The sequence below is a fragment of the Atta cephalotes genome (genome assembly GCF_000143395.1).
Source record: "Atta cephalotes unplaced genomic scaffold scaffold00013, whole genome shotgun sequence".
Lineage (NCBI taxonomy): Eukaryota > Metazoa > Arthropoda > Insecta > Hymenoptera > Formicidae > Atta > Atta cephalotes.
The window spans coordinates 885,331-902,665 of NW_012130077.1; the positions used below are offsets into that span (position 1 = coordinate 885,331).

Sequence of the window (17,335 nt, forward strand, 5' to 3'; positions counted from 1 at the left end):
ACACACACACACACACACACACACACACACACACACACACACACACACACACACACACATACACACAAAATTTTAAATAAGTGATTATTTTAGTGATTATTTATTAATTTAGTGAAAGTAAATTTGCTACCTAATTCATTAAATTTAAAATTATTTAAATGTTAAGTAAATATAAATGTGTTAATTCTATAATCAATGCAATTGAGGTAAAATTTCTAAATAATGAATTAAGCAACAATTATTTCAAATTCTTGTACAATTTTACTAAAGAAAGAATGTATCAAATTAAGTTTAATATCTTTTAATATCTAATTTAATATATTAAATTTTGTAATTGTCATATTGCGTAAATTTGTTTTATTATTTTTGAAACTTTGATATGCCGTTCTCAAATTTTCATAATGTTACTGATGTTTATAAAATATTCAATTTTCTGGATATTCTTTTATCATTATCATCTCTAACTCATGTCACGATTTGATTTTTTAGGTGTGTAACTATCGCCATGTTTTATGCAACGTATTTATGAAAATACAAACAAATTACTTATCTAGTGAATGCAATCCATCAAAAATTTAATCTTTGAAAGTTCTTTTTGATAGGCTGTCAATATTAGCTCAAATTATTATAGAATTCATAGTTCGAATTTCTAATGATATTACTTGACCAATTTCTGTATAAGAAACTGATGCGACGTAAACAGATATCAATATCATTATGACGCTATCAATTAACATATAATAATTCAATTTTCAAAACTCAATGGATTTTCAAAACGGATTTATTAATATTAATATATATTAATATTAATATATTAATATTAATATATATTAATATTTATTGATTTTAATAAAATTATATAAAATAATTAAAAATTATATTTTTACAATTTTAATAATAAAAGACGCTAAATGACAAAATCAATAACAATACATTGTACCATTACGATATATTATTCAAAAAAACTTTTTTAAATCTATAAATATTACATAAATACATTTTCTTGAGATCTTTCTTTTTGATAAATGTTTATTACAAAGAGAGTTTTATGCAACGCATATTCAATGCATATTCAATAAGGAAATAGGACAACCTTGTAGGGAATAAAGCAAACGAAGTGATATATTCAAAATTCATTTTATGTTAAATCCGTGTAAGGGACACGTCATAACAGAGTATATCTTTCTGTTCGAATCAGTTCGGAGAACCATCGAAACATACACACAATTGTGTCTTTATATACATTCATCGTTGCGGACCGAAGAGAGTCGCATAACGTAAGTATACGTACCGTAAATATCACCGTCCTAATCGTCGTAAAATTCTTGTTCTTCAACGTATCCGATAAATTGTTATCATTACACGTAACCTGCACATCTATCGATTCCTGTTTCATTAATCGAGATTAAGACGAATATGACATAAGAAATAACCGGAGGAGTAATTCGTACTCGAAATTGCAATCTCTTAAGAATCCTCAATACTTATGTAAGTTATCTTACACTATGATGTCACAAGAATATTCAAATAAATTGACAGAAAAGTTAAGTTAAGTAAATGCTTAAGCTTTTAAATAGATATTAATGAATTTGAACAAAAGTTTGTAGCGTTATTTTGTATGTACATAACATGAAAATCTTATGAGAATATTTTTAAAAAACAACTTGTAGAGAAAACAACAAAAACATTTTGTAGAGAAAACTTCAAGCTTTTTTTCACATTAATAAGTCGAAAGTTTTACAAGTTTTTTGGGTCCACAAAGTGAGAAGAAAATTTTCTCATGTTGTCCAGTTCATAGTTTTTTATATGTAAATATAATCAAACTCATAAAAACTCAAAAGGCACAGTAAACTTTCAAAACTTTAAGTTTTAAAACTCTTTTTCTAAATTTAAATTTCATTCATTTTTAATAAAGTTATAGCTGCTTAAATTTTGAAGTTCGTAGCGCAGTGAACTTTCATTCTAACTTAATGCTTTAATTCAATCAAAAGCTCTTTCTTTACTTTTATTAATTATTTGGACACTTCTTTATAAATGACATCATAATTCGAGATAATGTTGATCAGTAGTCTTTTAACATTATCACGATCTTGTATCTACAAATGCACGAGAGAATTAACTCCTCTTACAGCCATCAATATCGGTAAGTATCAATAAGTACAGATATTCCAACATCTCTTCTAGACTTGCGTCACATTCTTCGCCCCCATTGTTCCTCGTGAGCGGTTTCGCCTATGTCTATTCATTCGCCTAAATAACCGTTTATCGGTTCACCTAATAAATATCTTAGCTATTTGCCTCTATCTACACGCTTATCTATATGTATATTATAAGTTGCTCCCTACGTCATTATGAAATATGTACAAATTTCCAAGAATCACTTGCGTTTTCTTATGTAATTCATAGGCCACGTTGTACAGGGATTAAGGGGCGAATTTCCACGTGCATTCGCTTCTTAGTGAAGATCACTTGCGTCGCTTACACTGAAAAAAAAAGTCTGATAATCACAAACCTAGATAATAATACTAAAGCTTTGGTAAAATAATTTTGCTCAAAATGTTCAATTATAATATAAAACTAACTAAATGCTAATTTTTTTAAATATTATCTTTTCTAAATATTACCTTTTATTAAATATATTTTTCTAACGATTTATTTCCAAACGATTGGTTATTATTATTATAATATTTGGTAATATATTGCACCAATAACGACGCGAAACAAAACACATTTAATAGCTATATTATCAGACTTTTTTTTCATTATAAACAATCATCATATGCATCTTGGAATCATTATAATTGGGCGAGTTTCTTTGCGTTCTATAAATCAAATTTTTCGTCGTGATGATACAGACGTCATCTTCCGAGCTTGGGACAATTAAAAATCACAACGCAATAAAATCTCGACGATTAAATGAAATAAAAAATAATATAGCACAATGTAATGCCTCTTATTTTTCGAAATAAATTATTAAATTAAAATATATTTTTCCTTTTTTCATATAAATGAATAATTGTACAATAATGACTGTTTCAATTTCAAACTAATCTATTTACGAATTAAAACATAAATATTCGATGAATAATAATAACATTAAACTGAATGCTTGAGAAATAAAGAGATTGTATCCTTCATCCTCCACGCGCATAAGAAATATCCGATAATTGTGCACTCTGCCCTGAGCATTTTTGCGTTGACGATAAATAGAAAGTTCGATTAGCGTTGCGAACCGATGAATCGGCGAATTTTAAGCTCTCTGATATCAAGCGTTCATTACATATGATAATCTTTAATAATATAGATCAGTCGCAAACATACAGCACTTTTTCTCTTCTCTCATTCATGTCATAACATCAGAACTATCATACTATCACATATACATACATATACTTTTTTCGTTATTTGTTACTTATACTTTCAATAATGTAATTTCGACCATTTAAAAGCTAAATTACGCGCTATAAAATTGCCCCTGGCTGAGGCATTCCAGTGATAAAGCTAGCCTACTCTCGCTATCCTCGATTTGGGGGAACCGAGAAATAATGCGAGAAATAACGATAAGCTTCCTGCGCATCGTATTTCTTTTCTCATTCGCTTTAAAGGCTCCTTTTCGCTAGGATTCTTAATCGAGTCTCGATCGAGACAATACTTCATCATCTCCCATATTAAGACATGATACACAATTAAGACATGATACACAATTTATTTCAATTATGCATCATTATGCAGTATAATGTAATTAAACAATTAATATATAACAGAGTAATGTTTAGAATTTTGCATCGATAAACGAAAAAAAAAGATTAGAATGTATCACTTGTTAAAAAATAAGTGTTGGAAAAAGTTTTTGAAAAGCCCGAACGCGAAATTTTTGTACTTTAACACAGTAAAAATCGAGATCGAAAACAGCTTTACGAATAACATCATAACACATATATATCAATTTCGTCACAATAATTTATAAATTTGATATATATTTTTTAGAGATATTTGACATATAATTTACTCTCAAAACAGCAATATCTTCTAGATATTAAGGAATTGAAAAATTTGCAACATTCATGATCAGCATACAGTTCGAACTCCGAAACATTTCATCAATAGAATATCCGCGGCTCTACTCGATTGCAATTATTCGATTTAAATAGACGCTTATAAAATTAAGCTTGCGTGAAGCTTGATTTCAAATCTCTTCACAAGAGGAGTTTGAATCAATTAATCGTTACCACGCATTCTTTTACATTAAGTTAATGCGTGTTGGTTTAAAGTTACAGCTTATCCATTGTCACCTCTGTAATCTCGCAGTTTATCATATGTTTGCATATATATATATATTACATACGCAGAGAGAGCTTCTTAATTATTCGTTACATTGATGTTATTTGCAGAATGTCGGATTTTTTCAATATTCATTTCTTGCGAATGAAAAAGCCGTCGATTTACCAAGCAGAAACGATTGTCAATTTCGTCGGCAGGATGTGCATCGAAAGGTCCCATGGATTACGAATACGCGATGTCATTGCGCGTCGGACGAGATCGATTTCGACCATCGACAGGACTTGCAACTGACGTCGCCGCTTTTTGTGAAACCCTATTTTTATATGTTTATCAGTACTGCAAGTACAGTTCTCGTGGAACGATTGGTGGATAGTTAGTGAATCTCTAACGATCGGTCAGAGACATTTCCCGGGATTCTGGGAACACCATTGCGGCCACATAGACTCCGTCTTGATGCCTCTGCTATTCAGGACTTCGACGTGCACGGCTAGTCTGGTATAAACGTTCTCGTCAGTAGAATAACTGTTCGTCGATAGGTCACTCCTGAAAAAAATAATTTTCTTGTAACATTCTACTAGAAAAAAATTGCTGTCATATATTTGCTACGTTATATTATTTACCATAATCGTTCAGCGAATGCCGACGCCCTAGGCCATAGTCGAGGTCCCAGGGACGATTGTCCGGTCTGTTCGCTCCAGATCGCCGCCTCACCGCCGAGCACCAAAAGCTGCTGTTGTGGTGGATAATCCTTCCACGGACGATGATTGTAAACAGTTTGCCAGGTTCGGTATTCGCCGCACGCAGCCTCACCGACCTCTCGCCACTTGCCGAAGCCACAGTCCAGGTACCAGGCATCTACATGCGATAGGATTACCCGGAAGCCATCCTCTAATAGGTCCGGCGTTTCCGGCCAATTGCTACCGCCCCAAGACTGAATTACGTGAATTTTCGGGTCGAAGTACATCATGATGTAAGGCCTCTTCGTTAATGGAGAGCTCCATAGGATTACCGCCTTCGGAACTTTGTCATGATTCGCTCGAATCAGCCGCTGCAGCATTTTCGTCTCAAATTCCGCCCAAAGTGCATGATAATCCGTCATGTTTTGCGCCTGCATTGCGAGAGTGATATTGCCATATTGCGCCCAGCACTCAAGATTCACCTCATCACCACCGAGATGCACCAAATCGCGCACCTCTGTGAGATCTAATAATTCTCGATATAGGCCCTCCAGTATCCTGTATGAATGTTCATTTATTGGATTCAGTTGGCCGCAATTTGGCTCACCACAATATGATGACCACGGCTGCTGATCCACGCACAACGCCAGCTCACCAAAACCATGTTCCGTACCTGATTATCATAAAAAATATAATGAAAATATAATAAAAATGCTAATCTGTGCAAACAAGATTTATATTAATAAAAATTAATATTACAAAATTTGGAGGGCAGAACTCACCCCATTGCCACCCGGCGCCAGCATGAGCCGGAGAATCAATTTCAACGACGATCCTGACGCCACGTATTCTCGCATAATCGACTAGGTCCTTCACATCTTCAGGTGTGTAAATATGGTCACCACTATAAGCGCCCCATCTTGCCATCTCCGGAAACTGCGCAGAGTCAAACGGGAAACTCTGGGAGTCAGTGAGATGCCAGTGTAATGTATTGAGCTTCGTGGCTGCCATGCCATCAATGACTCTCTTCAGTTCCTCGACGGGGAAAAACTGCCTGCCAGTGTCGACGAGAAGACCTCGATAAGAGAATGCAGGTTTATCCTCGATGGAGGCTCGCGTGAGGACGCGAAGAGCACCCTGCTTGCCGGTCGCCTCATCCCACCAGATCAATTGGCTAAGGGTCTCGAGACCATGCCGCACCCCGAAGTAACTCCTCCCCGTGATCCTGGCCTCCAGAATCTTCCCCTTCGATGTAAGTTCTAGTTTATACGACTCATCAATGTCCAGAGTCAAGGTGGTACCCCGCGCATTGCCAGCGCTCAGGTACACAATGAATGAATCGATACCGGATCGACTTTTAGCGTTCAACACCTTAACCAAACTCCTGATATTTCCTGCAATTAAAAAGACGTTTTACATAGAAGGAAGCAGCAACCATTTCCATCAACTTAGGTCTTTATTCTTTTAACAACAGTGTCGTTATATTGCGCAACTTTTTTCGTGTATAAATCTATATAATGATATATAATATAATGACATCGACACTGTGTTAAGAGTTACAGAATAAAGACATTAATTACACAAAATATGATGAATAATTATTTACAAAATGCGAAATTCAGTAATTCCCTATTCTGCATGGAACATATATATACAATATAGAAGTTGTAACTTTGATACATATTACGTAACTTTGATATTACGTAAAATACGTGATCTTGCATCTGATATGTATTTTGTGATATATATTTGCTTTGTCATACTTGTTAATACGAGAGGTTGACAACCGTTACTAATTAAGAGTATCTCAGAAAATTAATAAAGTTTTTGCCTTGTGCTTTCTATAATGATTAATGACAAGGAGCTATTATAAAATGTCTTTAACGTTTTAGATGAATATTCTAATATTCTCTTCTCCTGATCTTTAACACTCTTCAACACTCACCGATGAAGATATCCTTCGCATGATCCAGCAGATCTTTCGTCTCCTGATCACTCGTATTTACGGTGACGAACTCGATCTGTTGAAGATGCAGGATGACACTGTCATCGCCGAGGATGACGTTCTCGGTCGGTCTGGGCCACAATAGACGAGTATTTCCTCCACAATGCGCGGTGCAGGTCGCCAAGGATGTCCTCGAGGATCTCACCGCTCGTCTCTCGCATCGATTCGCCACACACGCCCAGGACCATGGACTTTGAAATGTCCTGCGATCGAGTGAAAATCGAACTTGTACTTCGATCCATAATCGCGATCCTTTAAACCTATAACTGCGTAAGCGTAGTATGAGTGATTGTAAAAATTGACCAATCACAATCGAATATGAGAAGAATATTCGATTGTGATTATTCAATTTTTACAATTACAACTACAGCTTGCACAATTATAAGAATGAATTTTCCGCAATGATAATGTACAGAATACTTTAATCTGGCAATTTGTGGTATAACTGAAAAATATCGATTTTTTTTAGATCAAAGTTCGGTAACTTTTTCCTTGAAAGAAATAACTCTGTTTTGTTAAATTTTCAAATATGTACATATCCAATCGTTTGTCACACCACGGATTACCAAGTAATCATATTTTTTCTTTAGCAATCCAGTTTGCAACAAATACCTGTCTCGCAATAAAAAATGTGGAAAAAATGATGTTAACAATGATAGGTACATTTAAGGAGATAACATGCGATAAATAGTTTTATTTTAGAATTCGATTTTATATGATTGAAATGGCGATTGAGAAATTTAATATGTCGCGATTAGCAATCTTTTCTTTTTAAATATTGTATTAACAATTGAATCAATAGCAATTTGTGCAACATCTGAACGTAGAAGTAAATAGAACTATACAAAAAATTAACAAAATAGCTTGGTAATGTCAAATAATTAAAATAAATAAATAACTTAAGAAAAAAAATCACATACAAAAAGTTAAATATCATTTTTTATAAATTATTTCATGTACATTAAACATAGATATTTTTATTTTATAATAAGAAGACAGGTATTTATAAATAAAATTGTTAACTAAATATTATTATAACAAATTAAAATAAACATTATTTTATTAGAGTGCGTAACTCAAATAATAATACAGAAGCAAACAATTTCATAAATCAAGAACCATGACAGTTTACCCATTTTAGTAGAAGAAAAAGATAAGATCTACTTTCCGCAACTCATTCCCTATCTCGGTCAAGCTAATAATATAACCTCCGACAAATGAAGAGGTACTCATTACAACGGCAAGAGAAATGAAAGCGTAAAAAGTTATATTCATTGGCATCGTTCGAATTAGAAAAGCAAGGAAAGAAGAGAAAAGCGATATTTGCCAAACGAACAGAAGCATCCAAGAAAATAGCTGGCTAATCATAGAACAGAATAACGTTCTGCTCAAAGTAGAAGAACAGTGAAATGTACGAGTGCCTCAATAGAAAGTGCTGAAAAAGGAGTGCTCTGATAAAATTTGAGAGGGAAATTCGCAAGTGAAGCAACGACTATTTACATCGATTCACAGGCAACTAATTGAAGGATTGATTGTATCTTGCGTTATAGAAATCAAAGATTATTATATAGATAGAAGTGAAAAAGGTTTCTTTTCCAGATTTCTTTCAAAAATAAACGCATTCTTTTCTTATCCTCACGCAAACTCCCAATCGAGTGAATTGTTTCTGAAGGCGAAGACGAGTCTCGTTCTCAGAATGGAAGGTCGGGAAAGTCGGATTTCGCGCGAAGCGGGTCAGGACAAATGCAGCAACCATACAATCCGCGCAAGAGACAATAGTGCGTAACAATAGCGGGCGCGGGCGTGCGTTTAGTATAACGGGCGTGCTTGGGCGAGTGGATTAAACGGGACGAGCGTCAGAATGAGGTGCGACGTTGCGAGAGATGCACCAACCGAGAGGAATATACGGGAATTCTCATATGGAAATTTAGGACATTCAGGGAATTCGTTCACTGAGGCGGCCGACGTGTTGCAAGTCATGCCTGGGTAACTGTTTAATTGAGCAATGTCCGATTGATATCAGATGGCACGTGACTGGTTCCGAAAAAAAAATAAAGTGAAAGGACATTATCTCAAACACGATTAATTCGCCTCACCGAAAACGAATTTAGACAGTCTATTAAATGCATACTTGAGATTCTGATACTTTCACGTATACTCATTATAAAGTTTCACGTACAGATGAAATCCTTAACATTCATTGATATCGTTACACCGGTTCTGTCTTGTAAAATTAAAGATTCGAATTTCATTCTGTGAAATACAAACATGGTTTCATTCTCTCTGTAGAATTTAGAACTCGAGAGAGAGGACAAACAGGTTTTTTTTCTATAAAACTATGCTTTTATTTGATTTTTTTTTGTAACAGTTCAAAGCGAATTTTTGTATAGTGCCATTCAATACGCTGCAACACCGTAAAAATAGAGAAAGAGTTGTTCAAAAATACTTTTTCCTGAACCAGACACACGTGAACAGAAAGGGATCAGATCAATACAGGAATGGGAGGTATGAAAAACATACGCAGGACATTTGATTTAGCATAAGATTCCACCCTCAGTCGGGGGCTATCCGTTACCTAGGCTCTTCCAGATACTCGTAGAGCCGTTCGCCAGGTCCGATCGTGGTTTCATTACCCACCAGGTAATTAACCAAGCCGCGCTGCAAGTCCTCTAGTCTTCTTCGATGCACGATTCATCGCGTTGCGAGTGCAAAATAAATTCAAAATAAAAACAAAAATCATGCAGTGTCAGAAAATCATCAGAAGAGGCATTGGATTAATACACAACGCGGGCAAACGAACCTGCGCTGGCTATGTGTTAACAGAAAACACAGAAATATATAGAAATTAAAAGAAAAAAAGCGATTTTGCAAAGATTTGTCTTACGATACTCAGAGATATTTTTCTTCTTATAAAAAAATTGTGTGAATTAAAATCAGAGTGAAACAGAACGGAGTTCAAAGAGATTGCTGGCTTTTTTCAACATATTTAACAACTCTTGTTTTATAATTTCCACGAACACTTTCTATACAAAAATTATGCATTTTGTAGGTTGTCTCAGTATACAAATCCATTCTTAGGATGCGTCCAAACTATCAAGCCGAAATGCCGAGTCTGCGTCCACATTCAAAGATCCTACATCCACATTAAATAAATATAGATTCACATCAAATCTTTGAATATGGATGCAGATAAAGGAGAAACATAACACATAACATATAAGACATAAGAAATTCAACCAATCAGAATTCTTTATTTCAAAAGATTGGAAAAGAAGGAAACGAAGGTCTTTGACTAGTACATTTCTTATACATTATGTTATACGTTATGCAAGAGTCTGTGCTCCCCACTTCAATTTGTGGTTCGATGTTCGGCTTGATAATTTGAACGAACCCTAAGAATGCTAACATTAGCATTCTAAGGCCCGATTTTACAATACATGATTATCTAAAGATTAAAAGTAACCGGGAAATTCATGAATAAATTTCATTGAAGAATCTGTTAGCAACCTTTAATCTTTAGGTAACTATATATTGTGAAAATGGGCCTAAGAGATTCTAAGAATAAATTTGAACACGAAAATAACCCGTGGAACGCATAATTTCTATACATTTAATAACTACGATTTCTAGTTTGTCTTACTCAACAGAATCTCAAAAAATATTATTGTGTTTTACTTGCCGAATTGTCTGCTTGAAAAGTAAGTGATTGCAATAAAAAAAACTTACCGTCGCGTCGCAAACGGTTGCAGCGATGCGAGCGGCGGAGCATGAGTGTACATGGCGATCAGCAGGACACCGGTCATCAGGACGAGGAAGAGGAGGATCCTCCTCATCCACCCGCTGGGCATGCTACCCACCATTCTGACGAGTCTGCAAATAAATCGAAACAAATATCATACAGATGTGGTTGCAAATAATCACGAACGCGTCGTGTCAACCGGGACAATGGTAACAAGTCCCTCGTGTCTGCAGATCGTTTATCGATTACCATTTCAAATTTCAATAAACCAGCGAACAAGATTAGCAATAAATGCGGGATCCGTTATTTTTAGTACTATATGTAATCGTTTGACGTTTCTTGTTTTGACAAAGTTTGACACCAGTTAAAAGTTCGACATGAATCTTTAATAGACAGGTGGTTTAAAGATACTCAAGTTGATACAAAGGGTATTTAAAAAACTTAAAAACTTTAATTTTATAGTTATATTTTTACTAATATTTATGTTATAGTTAAATTTATATTAGTTAGAAAATAGAAAAATGTGTAAAAATAATGAACTGAAAGACTTCTTCCGGGCTTTTCATTTTCTTCTTTTTCAGAAGATTTTAAAGGAAACTATATCTGGGATATTGTAGCCGTCCCACTTAGCTACTTAAAAGTTAAATTTAAATCACAGGCACGCGTTCTTACTTCCGAGATTCAGAGATTGTCTCTTTTACGTTTTATCTTTCCGCACTTCCTACTGTGATTGTGACAAGGAGATAAAATGGTCGCATTTACTATTAAACGCATAACAAGAAGATATAGATGCGCGTTTCTACCGCGAGTATCCCCAGATGGTAACATACAAGAGATAAGAGTGTGATTTACGTGGAAAGCACGTCTGCATAAAGACACGGCACATATATATCTCGAGATTAGACAGCGAGCGACCGAAAGGAAACGCGTTTCCCGCGTACTTCCGGCGATTCTCCTGGAACAAGGGAAACGTTGTTTCTCTGTCCCGCTTCTTCTCATCGGACCGAATGAAAATGAGGAGAAACTACGGCGAAAGTGTTTTCGAACGTAAATGCACGCGCATAAAAGCATCGCTTCCGCTTTATGATCCCATGAGGATTTATGGATCTTTGCCAGGCGTCGTCTATACGATATTACGTAACATTTCCATCAGAAAAACTGAGCAAATCTTCGTTCTTCGTGATCTATCGAGATGCATCTCGATAGATGTAGTTCGACATCCGACAGATGTAGTTCGATTTATCGCCAATGTAAATATATACAGCGAAGAAAATTCGCTTGGACATGAAATATCTCGTATTTCCGGCGATAGATCGAATTAAATTGTAAATATATCATTAATAGGGATTAATTGTTGTTTATAGCAACATTAGTACAGTAAGCAACATTAAAAAGTTTCACATTAATTACGTAATAATATAATGAAACAATTAATAATAAATTATTGTTTGTATAAATTATTAAATAAATTATTAAATACAATAAATATATGCCATTTAATAAATAACCAATTTTAAATGTTACAAATTTGTATAATTTATAATGCAAGAAAAAAAACAACTTTTTTTTTAACTTTTTTAGAGCGCTGAATTCGAATCTGCAGCCAGAAAAATTCCATCAGGTCGAATTTTTAAGATATAAAATGTTATTGTTAAGATATACAGCATATCAATTTTTTAAGATTTCAGCATTTCTTTCCGAACAATTTTGATGCGACAAATGATAAATGGAAATAGGATTTGATAATATTGAGAAATGTTATTGGAGACAAAAATATGCTAGACAAATATTACTAAACTTTAATGCGTGAAATCGAGAGAGCCAAATAAAAACAAAAATTAAACACTCAACAATTCTAATTTATTTTGTAATTTTAATAAAATTTCACTATATATTGGAAAAAAAATGTCTTTTCTTGTATCTTAAAAATCGTGTCTGATGGAAATATTTCAATGGCAGATTCGTGCTTAGCGTCGAAGACTGTTCTAGAAACAGTCTTTACTGTTACACAAAACCTCATAAACTAAAGTTATTATTGATAAGATCGTTCGTTATCTCTTCTTATATACAGAAAAACGCGCGATTCAATATTTCAAAAATAAAAAAAAATCTTCCAATTGAGGACAATGTTTTTTTTAGACTCATCCTCGTCACGTCGTAAAAAGGAACGAACGTCATCAAGTGTCGCTACTTATCGCAGTGAGTCTAAGGGCCACCTGTCGAATTGTACAGAAATACACCTTGGACGCCTAGGCGAGGTCTAAGCTTAGCTCGTTCGCCTCTCGAAATGTACCGCAGTCTAGACGGAACGTGCGTTCTGATTACTACACAAACAACACTTGGCACCTCTCGGCTGCTTATACTCCGAGAATAGGTACTTTGAGTTTCGATCCCGCCGCCTCGCAAATGAATCATAATATCCTATGCTAATTTATTCCACTGTAATCAAGACCCTAACGTCGAGTTATGGCAGTGTGGGAAAAACAACATCAACCGCAGCGTTTTCGTGCGCTGTTATTTTTCATTCTTCGTGCATACTCGACGTGTTTTGCATTCAGGCGGCTCTAATGACATTCATGCACGAAGCCAAGGCGGCTAAGCGAAATAGAACAGTACACAACCCGAAAAAATCGATTGCAGGTAGCGGCAGATTATTCGATATCAAATGAGAATTCTGGATCGAGATTGGTCAAATAATTCATAATGCATAAAAAAAGAAATAAAGTTGCCACATATCATATTATACACTTTCTTAAAATAGCATTTATCGCCTTAAATAATTTAATATAAAAATTAAACATTAAACAACATGACAAAACTGAAAACGGTATGTGTTAAAATATTAAATAGATTTTCAAAATAGATCAAAAAATTTTTAATCTATTTTAGACATTAACTTCAATGTATTTAAAAAGATAAAATAATACCATAAAAGTTTTGTCTTCTTTTAAAATATTTTAATAACCATAGTTAGTTCATAATTTCGATAAAAAAATTGCATATGACAGGTAATTTTACATTTCGCTAAATTACACAAGATTTAATTAAACAAGATTTAATTCCATTATTTTATATAATTATTTTATATAATATTTATTGTAAATTTAACTGCAATTTAAATGACTGAAGAACTGCATTAACAAAGACAGAATTTCAATTTTTTGTAATTTGATTTCTTTTCATCTTACAGACTTTTCTTTTCGTAAACAGAGTTTGATCGACGACGCAAAGAACTTAAACGACGCACATACGGATCTATCAATTTCCACATCAAGAAGCTAATTTCACAGAGATCCGATCGAACTTCAACACGACACTTTGCTCAGATGAAATACTATACCATCGTGATACCTATGTGGCGACATCGGGCCGCAGCGAGAGACTGGCGATCAGACACCACACCACGCCACATTGAACCACGTTGCGCGCAGCCAGTTGGCCGAAATTCACCCTCGCGCGATTAGGCGAGCGGGTGGTTTAACATTACCGCCTAGCCGATAGAAAGAAGATGGTGTAAGGCCTTCTTCCTATCTCTCTTTCTCTTTCTGTGAGGATAATGGCGAAAGAGAGGCGGCAGTAAGAGTGGGTTATAAATCGAGGGAGGGTAGGTCGAGGGAGCATGACGCGACAGGAACGACGAAGTCGACGAGGATGGTGGGAGCGACGGTGGCGGTGGCGGCGACGGCGTCGTTGCTGCCTCGTGCCTCCAGCACACGTGAACTATACCTAAATGCCGTGCTTCGCCGCGAATCGCATAGCGTAGCCAAGCAACGCGCGTGCCATGATCGTCGCCGCCGATAGTCTCCGGCGAAACGGTACTAAGAACGGACCGGGGAGATTCGCCCGACGCGAAGAGCGGGACCGTCGACGACGTGCACGACGTCGTCCACCATCGCCGTCGTCGCGGTGCTCTTTGAACGGGAGGAAGGCCGAACGAACGAACGAACGGATGGACGGGCAAGCCGACACCGGTCAGGATTGTCATCGATCGCCAGGAGAAACGGTATCGCAGGTATTCGGCGGGCGAGTTCGCGATCGACCGAGTCAGCCAAACCCCGTTGTTATACACTGAGAAAAAGGTCGGTCTCTCACTTGGCAAATTGACACCTGTCACGGTATCTATAAGGTATCAAATGAAATTGAAGGGCGCGGTGTAACTGACATTTGCGGGAATTTGTCTGTCGGAAAAACCCGGAAAAATTTATTTCAATTCCGAGACACACAATTTCGACAGATTATTTGAAAATGACTTCAAACGATTTTACATCACGCTCTTTTATTAACATCGTCGGTTTCATTGCTGAATAAATAAATTAATAAAGCATGCAATATATATACGACATAATGTATTAAATTGTTATATATTTTGCTATGTATTTTAGTCTCGCTTCCGTTCATCAAATTAAAATATCAATAATTTCATTTATTTAACAGTAATTTCGTTTTTTTTTTTGAAAAATATGAGCATTAAGTTGAGGACAAAAGTACATGGAATATTAAATAGCAGATAGGATTGATAGAAGCATTTCGCGCAATTAGAATCGATAGGATCATTTCGTGAGTGGAGATATCTAGTTTTAAAATAAACTTTAAATTAGGCGATGCGATCAGATAATGAAATTCGAGAATATTCAGATAATATCAAATGGGCATGATTTGCTGTCACGCTGAACAGCCTGAACGTAAAAGCCGCAAAGGTCACATTTTGCACGCTTGAAGCACCGCTATTAATATTCGGACAACGCCGTATATCATTACTTGTTTCATTTCATTACGCTTCAATCAAATGTAAACAACTTCGCGCGTTCCACTTTAATCTAGACACGAGTTAACGAGATCGCCAACGGCGATCACCGTGGATCAATAGCAACAACTGGTATTCGATCGTTCCCGTTAATGATTCTTGCGAAAGTTCGCGAGCGGTTATACTCTTGATTTAACACTAAGATAGCTGATGAAATCTTGCTAGAATTGTCGAGCTGTCAATTTGATAATTTCTCCTATCCTTATTTTCGGTTAATAAAAATTTCTGTTATTATATTATTTATATTATTATTAATTATTAATATATCTTTCATTATATTATTTATATTATTAGAATTTTTATTATTAAAAATTTGTATTATTAAAATGATGTATTATATTCAGATATTTTCAATATTTTCAATATTGTATATTTAATATAAAGTAATAATAATAATAAAATTAAAATGATAGCGAAGCTAAAATGGCATTGTCGTCGATTCTGGTGTTAATCACGAACGGATAAAAGCGACTCATGAAATATACACACCTCGCTCTCCTCCTTGCCATATCAGATAAACAATTATTATCCAGTTGCTACCATGAAACATCGCACAGTAATGATCACCCAAGTCGCCTACACGCACGACGTCCCGTGTCTCCGCTTCCACCACGAAGATCTTAAATTATTTCCTCGTGCAACATACACCGGTCACCAACAATCGCGATAGTTAGATTACAAAATAATATGCTGCCGCACGTTTCGCGACAAGTCATCGAGTTTCAAGGATCCTCCATACCGACATTAATAAACGTTGCTACATTCATGGTCACGACAGTACTAATTTTTGCGCTATAAAATTTCGTCCGGTGATGACGTTCGATGTCGGCGGACGCAAAAACACAACTGGCACCGTTATTTCGCTCTGTGGTAACATATATCAGCGACTTTACTGCGAAACATCGTTAGCAATAAAAATGGGTAGGGCTGATTTCATCTATATATCCGGAAACACAATAATCGGAAGACTAGTATCATTTGGTGTCGTGATAACTCTTATCGCTAATAATACTATAACTATATACTTTAATATGCGAGGGGAGTTTATTAATACATTACGAAATATTACAGAAAGGTTGAGTCTTATGAACAAAGAAATATTAGAAACAAGAATAAATAAGAGAGAGAGAGAGAGAGAGAGAGAGAGATTTATCATAAAATAAAGATTAAACGTAAAATGAATGCAAATAAATCATGACATTTGATATGTCTCTTATTTGTATTCATTATGTTTAATCTTTATTTCTAATTTTATTTATTCCTCTAATATTTAATATTTATTCCTGTTCCTAATGTTCCTTCCATTATACGCAGAGCGAATAATAGTGCCCAGATATGAATAAATAAAAAAACAGAAAGTCATTAATTTAAAATCATTCACATCAGCAGTGGAATACATAAAATAAATGGAAAACCCAAATGTCAATGTGTTTTCAATTGCTGAATAATGACAAGATAAGATAATAATTGGCGCGATATATGTCAGTTTCTGAAATTAATTAGGCGCCGCTCTCATCAATTTAATGGAAAGCTTGTAAAGCACACATACAACGATACTAAGTTAATTTAAGAGAAATATATGATATTTTTAGTGTCTCATTTATTTCTTTTTCCAATAACTCAAAGTAAAATATTCTTTCCGTAACATTCATAACGTTCCATGAGCAAAAATGTCTCATTAACACTTTCATTAAATATTATTAAACAATTTTTTATGATATTCTAATTTTCTTTATAAATCTATTTCGTTATCTTTTTACAAACTTTATAAAAAGTTATAAAACGAAAATATCTTTTCATATAAAAGAAATAAATGAAAATTATTCAGA

General features: G+C 34.9%; 1 protein-coding gene across 1 annotated transcript; it reads right to left on the reverse strand.

The window, feature by feature from the left end:
• Window positions 1–4,676: 4,676 nt before the first annotated feature.
• LOC105617395 (probable beta-hexosaminidase fdl) lies at window positions 4,677–14,067 on the reverse strand. The gene is made up of 7 exons (XM_012198950.1): window positions 14,054–14,067; window positions 10,690–10,833; window positions 9,539–9,640; window positions 6,904–7,166; window positions 5,741–6,352; window positions 4,902–5,631; window positions 4,677–4,824 (listed from the first exon to the last, which is right to left on the reverse strand). The coding sequence occupies exons 1-7, from the start codon at window positions 14,065–14,067 to the stop codon at window positions 4,677–4,679; spliced, it is 2,013 nt and encodes a 670-aa protein (XP_012054340.1).
• Window positions 14,068–17,335: the final 3,268 nt, after the last annotated feature.

Coding starts and splice junctions, on each gene's coding strand:
- LOC105617395 (XM_012198950.1), bottom strand. Junction 7,167..9,538: donor GAGTATCTGGAAGAGCCTAG/GTAACGGATAGC, acceptor ACTCGATCGCAG/GACATTTCAAAGTCCATGGT. Junction 6,353..6,903: donor TGCGAAGGATATCTTCATCG/GTGAGTGTTGAA, acceptor TTTTAATTGCAG/GAAATATCAGGAGTTTGGTT.